We start from the raw sequence: 16,231 nt of genomic DNA, 5'->3' as shown, positions 1-16,231 counted from the left end.
TCAAAAGTTTTGCAAGCCTCAATGCTATAGTGATGAACATTACTTGCCCACAATGGTTAGTATCAAATTTTGGAGGAAGAACTCTAATAGGACATTAACAAAGGTTGATTGGTCAAGGGGTGGACCTCATCCATCAAGGTACATAAGGTTTGATGTCACTATTGATTTTTTGGAGAAATTAAGGTATGGAACTACATGTTTGTACAATGGAAAGATCACCAATGTTTGTCATTTGTTTGCAAGGAAGTTCACCCTTCATGCTTTGGATAGATTGTTGAGGTTTGCTCCAAAGATAATGCAATTCAATTGATCTTCTTGTATTTTTGCATTCTATTTACTTTTTTTTTTAAATATTGATTTTTACATCATATTCATTTGTTTATAAGATTAATTTGTAGTTGTCAAGAATCTTCTTTCTATTGTTTTTCTTCTATTTTTTCCTTTGGTTGATGTGTATGCATGTCAAGTCATGTATATTCATTTTCATCACCTTAGTTTTCTATGTACTTCTACCATATTAAACATGTATACTTAATTAATAGTGTGCAAAGATCAGCTAACAAAAAGACCCAATTATTAGGTAGGATTAATTAGAAGATAGAATATTTTTTTAATGATGTATATTTTAACAAGAATAATCTTATTTAGTAGTCACTAGTAGGAGTTTCTTTTTTATTTTTATTTTTTTTATAGGACTAGTAGGAGTTTCTACTTGCATTGACAAACTTACAGAGAAACAATTGAAAAAAAAGAAATTTTTTGCTAAAAAGTCCATATCAGAAAGTAATTATGCTTGAGTAAAACTTTAAAAACATATTTAAGTGAAAACAATACTTTGAAACATATTATTATAAGAAAAGTTTATTTATTTTTGAATTGTAATGATTTTACTAATTTGATTCCAAGTATTAAATATTAAATAACATAAACAACCATTTCATATCTATTTTTATAATTATACCTCTTAAAAATAGTTTATTTTTCATATATAAAACACGATAAATTATATTGAACTACTTTTAACTAAAGTAATCAATCATAAAATTCACTATTTTAAAAATAATTGTATAAATAAAAATTGTTGAAATAAGTGTAATTTTTATAGGTTTCTAGACACACTTTTCTGAAAATAATTCTTAAACAAATAAAACGCTGATTTAAATTAACAAAATACTGTTACCCCTAATTATGTTCTGATTATGCGCCACGCCTCTTGCATGCCGTGTTCTTTCACTGAGCATCACTCTTCAATGTTTGTGCTCAACGTTTAGTATCGCTGCTGTCCATCATTGTCTTCACGACGGACATCGCGACACCAACTATCTCGGCATTGCGTCCTTCACTTAGCATCGGATCTTTCTGTTTGTGGCAACAATGAATAGTAGTGGTAGTTATCAATAGCAGGATGAAGCATCTGACTCATCTAATAGGCGGCAAACTTGCATCTATTCTTCTACTTGTGGATCATTACTCTTCTGTTAAGTGAAAAAGAACTTAAACACCCCAAAGCTTAAACAAAAAGAAGCGTCCTAAACATAATAAAAAGAAACATCTATAATCGTAGAAAATAATCTCTAAAACCTAACAAAACGAAATATTTAAATTTATTAAAAAAGAATATCCAGACGGTGAAAGCTCAGACCGGTGACAAAGATAAAGTTGGAGGCAAAACAAAATTGCATGCAACAATGACGGCAACTGATGGGCAGAGGTCGCGACAACGGCGTTGTGACATGGTCAACATCTCAGCATTCCGATGCGTCTTGGTGGACGACGCATATTTCTGATGCAATAGCTATTATGGATCATCTAAGTTAATTAGTTAGTAGCTTAACCAACAGTCAGTCACTCATATAACTTAGTTAATTAGCTCCTCTGGGTTATGTACATGTATATATATACATACAATCTGTAACTAATTAATGAATGAGATTATCCATTTTCTCTCTGCATTCACGTGTTCTAATTTGGTATCAGAGTAAATTCTCTTCATGATTCTGCTACACTTTCTTTCTCATTGTGATTTTCTGGAAAAAAATTTCGATTTTCTCGCCTCAATTTTTCTTCTTCTTCCTTTCTTTTTCGAGCTGCTTGCTTCACCGATTCCGATCAAGATGTCCACCATCTCTGAATCGAATCCTTCTTATGGCAACTCGAACTCTTTGGCACAGTCTTTGCCGATTCCCGAGACTTATTCGCTTCAGTTCGGCAATCATCTAGGACTTGTGCTTGTTTCTTAGCTGCTCCAAGAAGACAATTATGCTTCGTGGTGCAGATCGATGCGTCTTGCGTTGAGTGACAAATGCAAGATTGGCTTCATTGATGGTTCTTTGCAGAAACCAGATCCAACTATTCATCTAGTGCTTGTAGAATCTTGGCAATGCACCAACGACATCGTCACGACGTCATTGCTAAACTCGATCTCCAAGGACATTGCTGCGAGCGTGATCTACGCAGGTTCAGCCGCTCTCCTTTGGCAGGACCTGGAGACTCGTTTCTCTCAGAGCAATGCCTCTTTGAGCTAAAATGATCTCTCATGTCACTGACCCAAGGCGCTCTCTCTGTTTCACAATACTTCACAAAGTTGAAGATCTTTTGGGAAGAACTCAATACCTTCAAGCCTTTGGTCTCGTGCTCCTGTGGTGTGTCAAATCAATTCAAACCTACCTCAATCAAGAATATGTCATGCTGTTCCTCATGGGATCAATGAAAATTTGGTAAACGTTAGAAGTCAAATCCTGTTATCAGACCCCCTCCCTTCATATGAATTTTTTTTTTCTCTAGTCTTGCAAGAAGAGAAACAACGGGCACTCACTTCTCCTCAACCTTGCCAACACATGGCATTTGCAGTCAAGAAATTTCCGAAGTTCTATATGTATCAAAATTTGAAGCAAAAGGGTAAGAAAGATCGTCCAACTTGTTCTCATTGTGGACTCATGGGACACACTAGAGACAAGTGTTATCGTCTTCATGGCTATCCACCAGGCTATCTACAAAACAAGACTCCCAAGCCTCAAGTGCATCATGTGGCTCAAGTGAATCATGCTCAAGAAGTGCAAGATTTATCACCCACCTCTACCTTCTCTCTCACGATAGCTCAATACAACCAATTGATGGCTCTTCTTCAAGCAAAACAAGCTGTTCAAGACATTGAACCTGAGATATGTGCAGTGAAGTGTTCTCTTCTTGTCACATGAACCAAAAGGAAATTCTAAGTTCCTGGATTATTGATTCAGGTTCTACCACCCATATCACCAACTTCTTTAGTTCTCTAGTTGACCCAAAATCATTATCTAACCACTTTGTTGCTTTACCTGATCATACCAAAATTTGTGCGTTAGCCATTGGTAATATTGTTCTCAACCCCTGTTTAACACTTGTTAATGTCATATTCATTCCATCCTTTAGAATCAATTTGATTTCGGTTAGTTCTCTTCTAAAATTGTCAAATTGTAGTGTCTATTTTTCTGACTTATCATTTGTGATACAGGACAAGAACTCCAATCAGGTGGTTGGCGAAGATGATGAAGTTGATGATCTGTTTGTTCTGCAATCACCATCCTTAATGCATGCTCCCTCTCATGATGTTGATAACTGTCATTTAGTTTCTTCTATTAGTAGCTCTACTTAGCATGCAACATTAGGTCATACGTCTGAAAAGTCTTCAATAGGTTGTATTCTATTTTGTCTTCAACACCCTTAAAATTCAAACACTCCAATTGTGATGTGTGTCCATTAGCTAAACTTAGGTGTTTATCCTTTCAATCAAATAATAACTTTTGTTCTACCATTTTTTGTTTGGTTCATTATGACATTTGGGGGCTTTATCGTGTCCCTACATATAATAATATGAGATTTTTTCTTATTGTTGTGGATGACCACTCTAGATTCACATGGACCTTCTTGTTGAAACATAAATCTGATGCTGCTAATTCTCTTATCAATTTTTTCAATATGGTTGAAACTCAATTTAAGACCAGGGTGAAGCAAATGCGATCGGACAATGTAGAGACGCTGGAAGGATTGGGGTGGCTCAATGGTGGCGAAAGAAAAGGGTAAAGCAGAAGTAGGTTGCAGGGAAGTTGGAAAAGGTGATGAGGTGGCATAATGGATGGTGGTCCTTAGGAGTGGTCTCATGGGATGTTGGGTGGAGTTTTGGGGCGTAGGGTTAAATTGGCAGGAGTTTAAATTGCATTGGGGTTTGATAAATGCAAGGGTTAGTTAGAATTGAGGAGGATGATGATAAAAGAAAGGATGTGAAAAGCTCTGCAACCAAGTAAAATACCTAACCAAGTCTAACCAAACTGTTATAAGGATTTTATGTTGCTATTGCATCATCATCTTCTTCTTCTTCTCCTTTTATGTTGCTACTGCTTCTTCTTCTTTTTCTCCTTCTTTTTCCTTATCTTTCTCTTTCATTATCGTCGTTGCCATCACCACCACCACCACCACTACCACCTCCTCCTCCTCCTCATCCTCCTTTTTTTCATTTAAATTTCTTCTTCTCCTTATTTTTCCTCCTCCTCCTCCTCCTCATCCTCCTCCTCCTCCTCCATCTTCAACATCATCGTCATTATAATCATAGTTATTGTTATTGTCATCATCGTCGTCTTCTACTTCTCCTTCTTTTTCTCCATATTTCTCGTTCATTATTGGCGTCGTCATTACTATCATGTTACTATCTCCATCTCCTCCTCTTCCCTCTTTTCTCATTTGAATTTCTTTGATCTCCTCCTCCTCCTTTCTTTTACTCCATCATCATTATCATCATCATCATCATCATCGTCTTCTTCTTATATGTATAACAGTTCAAATTAAGAATGCACCAAAATTCTTTAATGATGGCGACACACAAACAAACTCAGTTCAAAACAAGTTCAGACTAAAAGTGCACCTTATTTCAATCCAGAATGCACCAAAATTAAATCCAGAATGCACTAAAATTACTGACGATACATGAATAAACTCGGTTCAAAACAGGCATAGACCAAGTACACCTTATTTAAATCCAAAATGCACTGAAATTACTTAATGATGACATCACACAAACGAACTCAATTCAAAACAAGCACAAACCAAAATACACCATATTTAAATCCAGAATGCACCTAAATTACTTAATGATAACTCAAAACTCCTTTTCGTCCTCCTCCTCCTCCTCCTCCTTCATTATCATCATCTTCTTTTTTTATTCATCTTTTCCTTCTTATTTTACCTTCTCATAATTCTTTTTGTTTTACTCTCTTAACAAGAATAAAAATAAGAAAAAATCAAATAAAGAAGAAGAAAAAATGTATAATGCTACAAAATCACTAGGAAGAGGAGGAACCTACATTCATTTAACTAAATAAAATTGTAATATATTACAAATATGTTCATCCAAGTCTAATATGAGAAGCAATGCTTCTAAAAGAATAAATAAGAGTAACAGAAAAAAGAAAGAAAAAGAATAAAGAAGAAAAAGAAAAATGTAGCATTAAAGAAGACATTTTTGTGTTTTTGCAGTAAAATTTCGATGTTAAAATTAAAAAATTTATATATTATTGTTAAGAAATTTAGGTTTTATTTATTCTAATAAATTCTGCATAAATAAATTACAATGGGGAGAAAACAACGATAGGGAGAAAACACCCAAAGAAGAAAAAGAAACGCGAAGAAGAAGAAGGATATGAACGTTCACGTTAGTGGGTGGGAGTTTGAGTGTGTATTCATGTTTTCACTAGGGCTGGCAATTCATACCCTACCCACGGATACCCAACCCGGTCCAACCCGTTCGGGTAGGGTAGGCTATCCGACCCGCTACGGGTAGGTAGGGTACGGTCTGGGTATGCCTGCGGGTAGGGTAGAGTACGGGTTTAGGGTATACCCTACCCTACCCTACCCGCACCTCATATATAACACATATTTTATAAAAATTAGGTATATAGTGAAAGAAGTGAGAGTTGAACCTATAATCTCCCTTATGTAATGATTTACAATAAGTGAACAACTACTAAAGCTAGTTAGTTAATTTAGTAATTTAGAGCATTAGTTTTTTATTTTTTATGTTATTAATATGTATAAAATTTGAAATGATTGAATTTTATATTTACTTTGAAAAAATTTAATATTTCTGCGAGTAGGGTAGGGTAGGGTAGGGTTTATAATTTTAAGGTGCGGATAGGGTTAGGGTTGAGAGATTCTCAACCCGCAGATAAGATAGGATAGAATTTCAATAAAATTTTCAACCCGCGGGTAGGGTTAGGGTAGGGTCCAAACCCTACTCTACCCTACCCATTGCCAGCCCTAGTTCTCACTAATGAAACTGATTTTTGTTAGATTTAAACTAAGTTAAACTTAGTTATCAGAAAAATTTGAATATATAACTGATAAAAGATAAAAATAAAAATAAAAAAGAATTAACTATCTGTTGACGGTAAAAAATTTAACAATAAAAAATAAAATTAAAATTAATAGGTATTTTTTTAAAAATAATTTATTTTTTCTTAAAAATTGGATAAAGTTAACATTAAGCGGCGTAATCCATGACGCTGAATTCTTTAAAAATTAGAGATATAAATAAATTAAATAAAATATTTAGAACAATTTAAAAAAATTTAAAAAATGTTACGGGCAAAAAAACACCTGAGAGAGGGAGCGCGCTAGAATATATTGAAGTACTACTACAATACTACTATATGATTTTTTCCATTATGAGGATTTATTGTATTCTAGCAAGAGAACAAAATATTCTGTGTTATGCTGATACCTTTTTATGACATTCAGTTTTCAATTATAAATATGCCTGTCCAAACTAAGAAGTAGCACATATTTTAATGTAGATTTTGTAGTGTAATGTGGACCAAACTAAGACCAGAAAGATGCGACAAACATTTGAACTTTGAAGTCCTGCTATAACGTTACGAAGAAATTGCTTGAAAGTTTCACTTCAGTTTCTCATGCCAATAAAGTGCCTTTAATTAATTGCATACCCTTATTGCCACGCTTTGTTGCATTATCATCCTTCTCCTATTTCTACGAAATTCATTCACTCTCTCACAGTCTAATTATTAATTTGAGGGACCAAAAATCTCAAGGCGAAGTAATAAAATGGAAAACTTTTAATTATTTCAATAACAACGGCGGTTGAATGATTTTAGCCGTTAATTTAAATAATATATATTATACATTTTTTTATAATTTAAATTAACTACTAAAACTGTTTGAAATATCAGTATTTTTAGAATACTTGAAATTTTTCCAGTAAAGTTAACCATAATAAGGACGTGTATGTGAATATCATCTACACCGCGTAATAATTATTCTCAAGTCTAACTACGGACTTTTGAATTTGAATTATATTGCAACATTTTTGTTGTTTAGTCAAATAAAATTGAATAACTAAATTACATAGCACAGCTGTTGTTAATGTAACTTTAATTTGTTCCTCTTTAATCCATTATAATTTTTAAAACTATAAAGATTTAATTAAAAATTTGATAAAATTATAAGGATCAACATAATAATTAATTAAGGATATATTTTTTTAGATGATTTTGGATTTTCTAAAAATTATTTTAACTCTAAATTTCGATTAAAATCATCTAAAAAATTTTAATTAGTGAATTAAAATGAATCCATGAATCTTTTTATGTAGATGATAATAATCAAAATGTTATTTATTTTATACGGCATTTGAACTCAAAATTTCCATACTTCATCTATAATATTCTATAATAGCATGTAATTGTTTTCACTTATAGAAATTGATGATATGAAAACTATCTTGTAAAAATGAAAAAGAAAAGTTTTCATTTGTGAAATGGTGAGATAGATTTAGAGATGACACACACTGCCACATGCAAATAGGAAACATCTACCAAACTTCATTCAGGTTATTGTCTAAAAGTATAATTGGACCATGACAATTGACTATTTCTTTCAAAATTTAAGTTAGATAAAAAAAAATACGTAAAAGTTATATTTTTAATATTCATGAAAATATTTAAAAAAAATTAAATTGATATAAAAATATACATAAATAATTATATTTCCAATACCAACTAATTAAAATTGCAGCAGAATATAATGCACTATAGCTTTTGTTTACAACTTTATGCATTCAATAATGCAATATATTAAGTCTTTAATGTAACAGTATCGATCATCCTTGAATACCTACTTCAGTTACGGAGTATAGAAAATTAAAATCATGTGCATTACATGAGAATCGAAAAATAGTGGCAGGTAAAATGACATACCAGCAGTTCTGCAGTTTTATAATTGTTGTAGTTTAGCCTTTTAGGACGTGATTATTTGATTTTGTGGTGATTTTTACGAACTGCTGGCATAACCACCACAAAAATAATATATAACGTTGGTTGATTTAAACTGTTGCTATTTTTTTTACTAGTTTTTTAAAAAAATTACGGCGATTTTAGTAGGTGCTTTTTAAAAGAATGCGGCGGACTACACATGAAATTTTTAAAAAATAATTGTTGGACTATAATATATTGTACCATTTTTTCTTTACCATAACTTATTTTTTTTATTTCATAATTGATTAAACTTAAGATACATGTATAAAAGAGGACTAAATAGATAAAACCATAATTTTGTATGATTGAAAAAAAATTAATTGATAACACCAATAGAAGAAAATAATTTAGTTGTAATAAACAAAAAACAGAGAACACAATAGTACAATATATAGTAGCACTAGTCAATTTTTTACACATGGTCATAATACATAGCAAACATAGGTCAACTCATACCTCTTCCTCGTACTTCTCAATATCTAGATATAAAGCAGCAATAAGGGCATTATACTTCGAATCATTTCTCAAAGAACGGCGTGGCACAATGTGTTCGACAAACAGAACATTCATTGTTCTTGAAATAATATATGAACGATGACTCTGCATACAGAGATTATATCCTGAAATAATACACTTAAACAAAGAATAAATTCTCAAATCTCTACTCTAATTTATTTTTCAAACAAAACACTCCTTGAACCTTCAAAACATTTTGTCTCTATAAACATTTAAGCTCATAAATGCCTTGCAAGAGTTTTAACGGGTGTATTAAAAGACTTTATTTGTCTTGTACGCAATTACCATGGAGCCCCATACGGAGCCGCCCATATGTCACCTTTAGGATCCATTTCTCCCTCACAGTTTTTGCATAAATATACTTGGAATTTTGTAAGAGGAACATAAAACTATACTTTTAAGAGATTTACTTCTGGAATAAAGGTACTCAGAAATGTTTCTTTATGATTGCAGAATCATTATTTCATACTATAATAAGCTCAGAAAACAAAAAAATTTGCCTTTTAAAGAATAACTTTGCACGACAAGTCAAGGATAACACAGTGTGATTTAATAAGAAACAGAAAATTTATTGTTACCTTCCGTTTCTCATCTAAGCCTTTAAACCAATTTTGATCTTCTACATCCTTTATTGACAAAATTATAGCTTTTTTTAATGACAAATTTAAGCCATAAATCACCAATCCCAACAATATCTGCGGCCAAAACAGAGGCAGGCCTGAGATTTTCTTTCGTAAAAAGAATTGATAGCTCAGAAAAGATACCATCAAATCTGGCATGATACTTCACATTAAAATTTAATCTCTTTCCTTGAGAATTTATGAAGTCCTATGAATGAAGTTTAAAAAAATGACACTACAGAGTAAGCTATTGACATCTAGTATAAAGGTTTTTAACAACTATGAATTATTTGAAATGAAATTAAAGAACAAAAGAAAACTTCATCACGAACTAGTACATTCTCAACAGTCAAAAGATGAATTGTAAATTGAGGGTAAAGCAGAGAATATTATTATTCATAGTAAAGTAGAGAATATTATTATTCATTCTCATTTTGTACAGTTTTACAACAATTGTATCTATGCTTAGTTATACACATGAGGACTACCAATGCAGTTAATTCAGCCCTAGCAGATTTAGGGCAAAATTTATAGCAGCAAAAATTGGAACAAAATTAAATTGAGACAAAAAGAAAAGGGTAAAGAACGAACCAGAGAGAACAGAGAGGGAGCGATCGAGCAGCGCACAATAGGACAAGGGGGAGGATGCCGACGACGACACCAGGACGAACGAATGGGAAGGACGCCGACGGCAACACGGACGTGTACGACGGAGTGAGAAGACTTGGACGACCCCTTCCACTTTCCTCTCGTGCGCGGGAGCTACACGGCGGAGGGAGCAGATCAATGATAGGGAAGTACGATGACACGGACGTAGTGGTTGAAACTGACGGAGAAAAGAGTCACGGCAGTTGGGTATCTCAGAGATGGTGATTGACGCCTTTGCTCCCCTAGGGTGTTCACACGAAAATATGAAGAATGGTGTCGTTTATCTTTTTGCCGAAAATTTTAATAAATTCCTCCAAAATGTTATTTATGGTAGTTGGACACCAAACTGTCACTATTTTCATCCGTTTTCAACGAAACATGTGTTTATTACTAGAACTGCTGCTATTCTATCAATTGGCAGTGGTTTAAGAAACTACTAATAATTTTTCGCCATAATTTATCATTTATTTTGTAGTGGTGGTTGAGAGTGGAGACAATATATGAGTGAATGATAAACTTGTTTGTCTTGTAAACTTTTAGTGTGTGTGACTAAATGGATCGATATATATGTGTGTATGACAAAAAAAAAAAAAATTTCGTACTTCTCAATATCTAGATATAAAGCAGCAATAAGGGCATTATACTTCGAATCATTTCTCAAAGAACGGCGTGGCACAATGTGTTCGACAAACAGAACATTCATTGTTCTTGAAATAATATATGAACGATGACTCTGCATACAGAGATTATATCCTGAAATAATACACTTAAACAAAGAATAAATTCTCAAATCTCTACTCTAATTTATTTTTCAAACAAAACACTCCTTGAACCTTCAAAACATTTTGTCTCTATAAACATTTAAGCTCATAAATGCCTTGCAAGAGTTTTAACGGGTGTATTAAAAGACTTTATTTGTCTTGTACGCAATTACCATGGAGCCCCATACGGAGCCGCCCATATGTCACCTTTAGGATCCATTTCTCCCTCACAGTTCCTGCGTAGATATACCTGGAATTTTGTAAGAGGAACATAAAACTATACTTTTAAGAGATTTACTTCTGGAATAAAGGTACTCAGAAATGTTTCTTTATGATTGCAGAATCATTATTTCATACTATAATAAGCTCAGAAAACAAAAAAATTTGCCTTTTAAAGAATAACTTTGCACGACAAGTCAAGGATAACACAGTGTGATTTAATAAGAAACAGAAAATTTATTGTTACCTTCCGTTTCTCATCTAAGCCTTTAAACCAATTTTGATCTTCTACATCCTTTATTGACAAAATTATAGCTTTTTTTAATGACAAATTTAAGCCATAAATCACCAATCCCAACAATATCTGCGGCCAAAACAGAGGCAGGCCTGAGATTTTCTTTCGTAAAAAGAATTGATAGCTCAGAAAAGATACCATCAAATCTGGCATGATACTTCACATTAAAATTTAATCTCTTTCCTTGAGAATTTATGAAGTCCTATGAATGAAGTTTAAAAAAATGACACTACAGAGTAAGCTATTGACATCTAGTATAAAGGTTTTTAACAACTATGAATTATTTGAAATGAAATTAAAGAACAAAAGAAAACTTCATCACGAACTAGTACATTCTCAACAGTCAAAAGATGAATTGTAAATTGAGGGTAAAGCAGAGAATATTATTATTCATAGTAAAGTAGAGAATATTATTATTCATTCTCATTTTGTACAGTTTTACAACAATTGTATCTATGCTTAGTTATACACATGAGGACTACCAATGCAGTTAATTCAGCCCTAGCAGATTTAGGGCAAAATTTATAGCAGCAAAAATTGGAACAAAATTAAATTGAGACAAAAAGAAAAGGGTAAAGAACGAACCAGAGAGAACAGAGAGGGAGCGATCGAGCAGCGCACAATAGGACAAGGGGGAGGATGCCGACGACGACACCAGGACGAACGAATGGGAAGGACGCCGACGGCAACACGGACGTGTACGACGGAGTGAGAAGACTTGGACGACCCCTTCCACTTTCCTCTCGTGCGCGGGAGCTACACGGCGGAGGGAGCAGATCAATGATAGGGAAGTACGATGACACGGACGTAGTGGTTGAAACTGACGGAGAAAAGAGTCACGGCAGTTGGGTATCTCAGAGATGGTGATTGACGCCTTTGCTCCCCTAGGGTGTTCACACGAAAATATGAAGAATGGTGTCGTTTATCTTTTTGCCGAAAATTTTAATAAATTCCTCCAAAATGTTATTTATGGTAGTTGGACACCAAACTGTCACTATTTTCATCCGTTTTCAACGAAACATGTGTTTATTACTAGAACTGCTGCTATTCTATCAATTGGCAGTGGTTTAACTAATAATTTATAATTTTTCGCCATAATTTATCATTTATTTTGTAGTGGTGGTTGAGAGTGGAGACAATATATGAGTGAATGATAAACTTTTGTAAACTTTAGGATATATAGGATATATATGTAGTCGTGGTTCATTTTCTTTTTCTTTTGGTATATCGTGTGTCCTCGTGCGAGTGGGTACCAAATAAAAGTCGGATTAATTACTAATAAATAATAGCATAGCAATTTGAGTATGATTATATAATATTTTATTATTTTATATATATCTTGATGCATGTAGGATATATATGTAGTCGTGGTTCATTTTCTTTTTCTTTTGGTATATCGTGTGTCCTCGTGCGAGTGGGTACCAAATAAAACATTACAAAGTCGGATTAACTATTAAAAAATTTTTAAATTTCTAAACGTTATTTAAGCTATTAAGTTAAAATGGTTTAAATCAAACAAATATTCCTACATTACAACACACGCAGAGGTTTGTGGCGATAATTTGGCAGCGGTTCCCAAACCGGTGTAAAATAGGAGAATTAGAGTGGTTCAGCATGAGATTTTAAGTGTGCAATTAGACAATTTTTAATTTAAAAAGTTAACCCCAACTCATTTTTTCTCTCTTTGATTGAAACATGGTGAATAATTTTCAATGATTTTCTGCTTTTTCCTTGCGTTCAAAATCGCACCTTTTTCATCTTATGGAATTTTGACGTTGTTCCATCTCCTTACTTTGTCATCTATGTGTATCCTTCTCTCACTACCAGTTCAGTCCACCTGCCCTCTATTTGCGAATTTTGCAAACAAATTTCCATTCAATCCGCCACACACCCACACACTATCCCTTTGATCGTTCTAATTGTGGCCTAAATGTCTGAAATTGAGAGAGAAAATGCATCTTCCGTTGCAAAATCTAATCCCCGCGCCCTAAAAGAGGACGGTTCATAACATATATATACTTTAGTCCATTCAATAATCATTATAATTATATATACAAGTCCGCAGTTAACGATAATTATTTAGTTGTTTTAAATAATAATAAAAATAAAATTGATTACATAATAATAAATATAAATTTTATACTATTATTATTAATAAAATAAATATCATTAATTTATATGCATAATTATAATTATTACTAATAGATATTTTAGTTAAATAGATCAAAGGATAAGTTATTTAATCTTATAAAAAAAAATTTATATTTTATGAATAAAGAAAAAGAAAAAGATTGTTTAGATATTTCACATACAGAAGAAGAAAATGTCATTTTCTGTTTGGTTAATTTTGTTGCCATACGAGTCATACAAGAAGTAATTACAAGTGAGTTTCTTGTTTTTTCTTTGAAAACTCTGGTGAATTTGAGGATTACACACAATCTCCGGCACGCTATATCCGATCCTTCCTAGGAACATGCATGTAGTTTGACCAAAGTTCTATAACAAAGAAAATTAGTTATTGTACAAAAGCTACCACTATATCATATTATTAAGATGTGATTATCTATTGAAATTCTTGGAATCAGACTACGCTGACGAAATAGTTAAAGAAATGTTTTATTCCATATCACAGTAAGAGAGATCAATAATTTGTTCCTTGTCATATCATAATAAATCATACCCACCAAATAATATGAGAATTGAAATCAGCTTGGGTTATCTAGCTAACTAGATAGTCATGCATTATTGTTGCCACTAAGAAAATCTAATTTCCTTGAATTGTAATTTAATTGCTTTATTTATGGTGAATGCTACTTTTTGTTCTTTTATGCCATTCCATACGTAGAGGAGTTCCAGAGTTTCTGGGTCCTACTTGCATTGGCAGTTAGCTCTCCCTATATATCGCAATAAAAAATATTAAAAATCATCTAAATTTATTATTTTTATTATTATTTAATTATTAATTTAATTTTTAAGTTAATAATTTAATAATATATTTATTTTATATTTTTAAATATTAATAATTAAATAATAATAAAAAATAATAATACAGTTATCCTTAGAAATTAGAAGGGAATCTTTTACTATATTGGTTGAGAGTGATCTTAATTGTTTTTTTTTGTCCTCAACCAATTTTTAACACATTTTAAAATGAGAAATATTATTTATCCAATATTTTTCGTACATTTATCTTGTATTTAACATTATTCAATTTTTTTTTTCATTTTTTTACTAAAAATATTGATCCCTAATTTTTTTCATTAAATTTTAATATAAAACATAATTTTGTAGAGAGATTACTTTTCTTTTGATTGATATATTGAGGGAGTTGACTTTGGATGGGTGTTGACGTCAAAGTCGTTACATCATATGATACTCATCGCGCGCTGTTTCTTTTCATTTGCTCTATCTATCTATCATTCTATTTACTCGCTTCGCTATTATTTCCTTCACCGTTCCAAGAACCTTCCTTATATTATATGTTAGATTCTTATTATATTTATGAAATGTAATAATACTATAGTATATATATAACTTTGGGTATAAAAGCCAAGTCATACGGTTACCCCTCTTCTTGCAATTGCACTTGCTCCTTCAATTCCTTCCTTCATTCCTGAAAACCTCTCTTTGGTACTAAAACTCTTCAGAAAAGGAAAAGAAAAAATGGCGGCGAAAAGGTTTTTGGATGATTCTGATGATCGAGACCAAGATAAGCCAAACGACAAACGGTTTAGATCTAATAGACCTACTTTGGCTTCGTATGTATTATTACTACTTAATTAGCTTCTTTTCTTTTCTAATTTCTACCTAGGGTTATATAATTATTATTTATTTTCGTACTTACTAATTAGTTTTTGTCTAACTATATCTTATTTGACAGGGTAATAACCGAAGTTGTTACAATGAAAAACTTGCAAAACTTGTTTTCAGTAGCCTTGGAACCTGTGCTCAAGAGAGTGGTAAGAGTTTTGAACTAAACGAAAAATTATTTTACGTAAAATTGATAATTGAGAATCGTTTAGTTTAATTTGGCTAAATTTTTATCTAATAACTCTCAACTATCAATTATCAACCTCAATTAACTGCACCTAAATTTTCACATTTTTTTTAATTAACTCGCAAATTTGATAACCTAGATACTTAACTATTATTGCCAGGTGAGTGAAGAGGTTGATAGAGCGATGAGGCAATGGTGTTCTTGTTCTTCGTCGTCAAGGTCCTTAACAAGGACACCATCATTGAGAATCAAAGCATTTGACGATGATCAACCATCATCAACCTTGCAACTGGTCTTCAGCAAGAGGCTATCCCTTCCAATCTTCACCGGAAGCCGAATCCTCGACGTCGAAGGCAACCCTATAAGCATACTTCTGATGGACAAGAGCAGTGGCCAGATGGTTCCAACAAGCCTCCCACACCCAATCAAGCTGGAACTCCTCGTCCTCGACGGCGATTTCCCTCTTTCTGATAATGACAACTCTTCTTCATCTTCTTCGTCTTCTTGTGGTTGGAGTAGTGAAGAATTCAATAGCCGCATAGTGAAGGAGAGAACTGGCAAGAGACCTTTGCTTGCCGGAGAGTTGAACCTCACCATGAGGGATGGCATTGCACCAACTGGGGACATTGAGTTCACCGATAATAGTAGCTGGATTCGCAGCCGGAAGTTCCGGGTTGCCGTTAGGGTGGCTCCGGGGACTAACCACCATGCTCTTGCAATTCGAGAAGGCATTACTGAAGCTTTTGTTGTCAAGGATCACCGTGGAGAATGTAAGTTTTCTCAACTTCATATATTTATCATTTTACTATCAACAAATATTAGCCACGTTCATTTTTATTTTTCTTCTCTAATGCTAATTAAATTCTATCTGTCTTGAT

At 32.9% G+C, this 16,231-nt stretch overlaps 1 protein-coding gene and 1 long non-coding RNA gene across 2 annotated transcripts in view; one reads left to right on the top strand and one right to left on the bottom strand.

Annotated features, from left to right (window-relative positions):
- On the bottom strand, positions 8,698-10,499 carry LOC110262574. Its single transcript, XR_002347359.1, has 2 exons — positions 10,025-10,499; positions 8,698-8,897 (listed from the first exon to the last, which is right to left on the bottom strand). It is a non-coding gene; the product is annotated as an uncharacterized LOC110262574 (long non-coding RNA).
- LOC107644281 (protein SAR DEFICIENT 1) overlaps positions 14,903-16,231 on the top strand; it is a 5,000-nt gene continuing 3,671 nt past the window's right edge. Inside the window, exons 1-3 of the mRNA XM_016348115.2 lie at positions 14,903-15,114; positions 15,237-15,315; positions 15,514-16,123. Coding sequence (XP_016203601.1) covers positions 15,020-15,114; positions 15,237-15,315; positions 15,514-16,123 — 784 coding nt within the window. The 5' untranslated portion in view covers positions 14,903-15,019. The remainder of the gene's footprint in view (positions 15,115-15,236; positions 15,316-15,513; positions 16,124-16,231) is intronic.

The sequence above is a fragment of the Arachis ipaensis genome, chromosome B05 (assembly GCF_000816755.2).
Source record: "Arachis ipaensis cultivar K30076 chromosome B05, Araip1.1, whole genome shotgun sequence".
NCBI classification, from domain to species: domain Eukaryota; kingdom Viridiplantae; phylum Streptophyta; class Magnoliopsida; order Fabales; family Fabaceae; genus Arachis; species Arachis ipaensis.
Note: the sequence above shows the minus strand (reverse complement) of the source record. Positions and strands in the feature narration are given on the sequence as shown.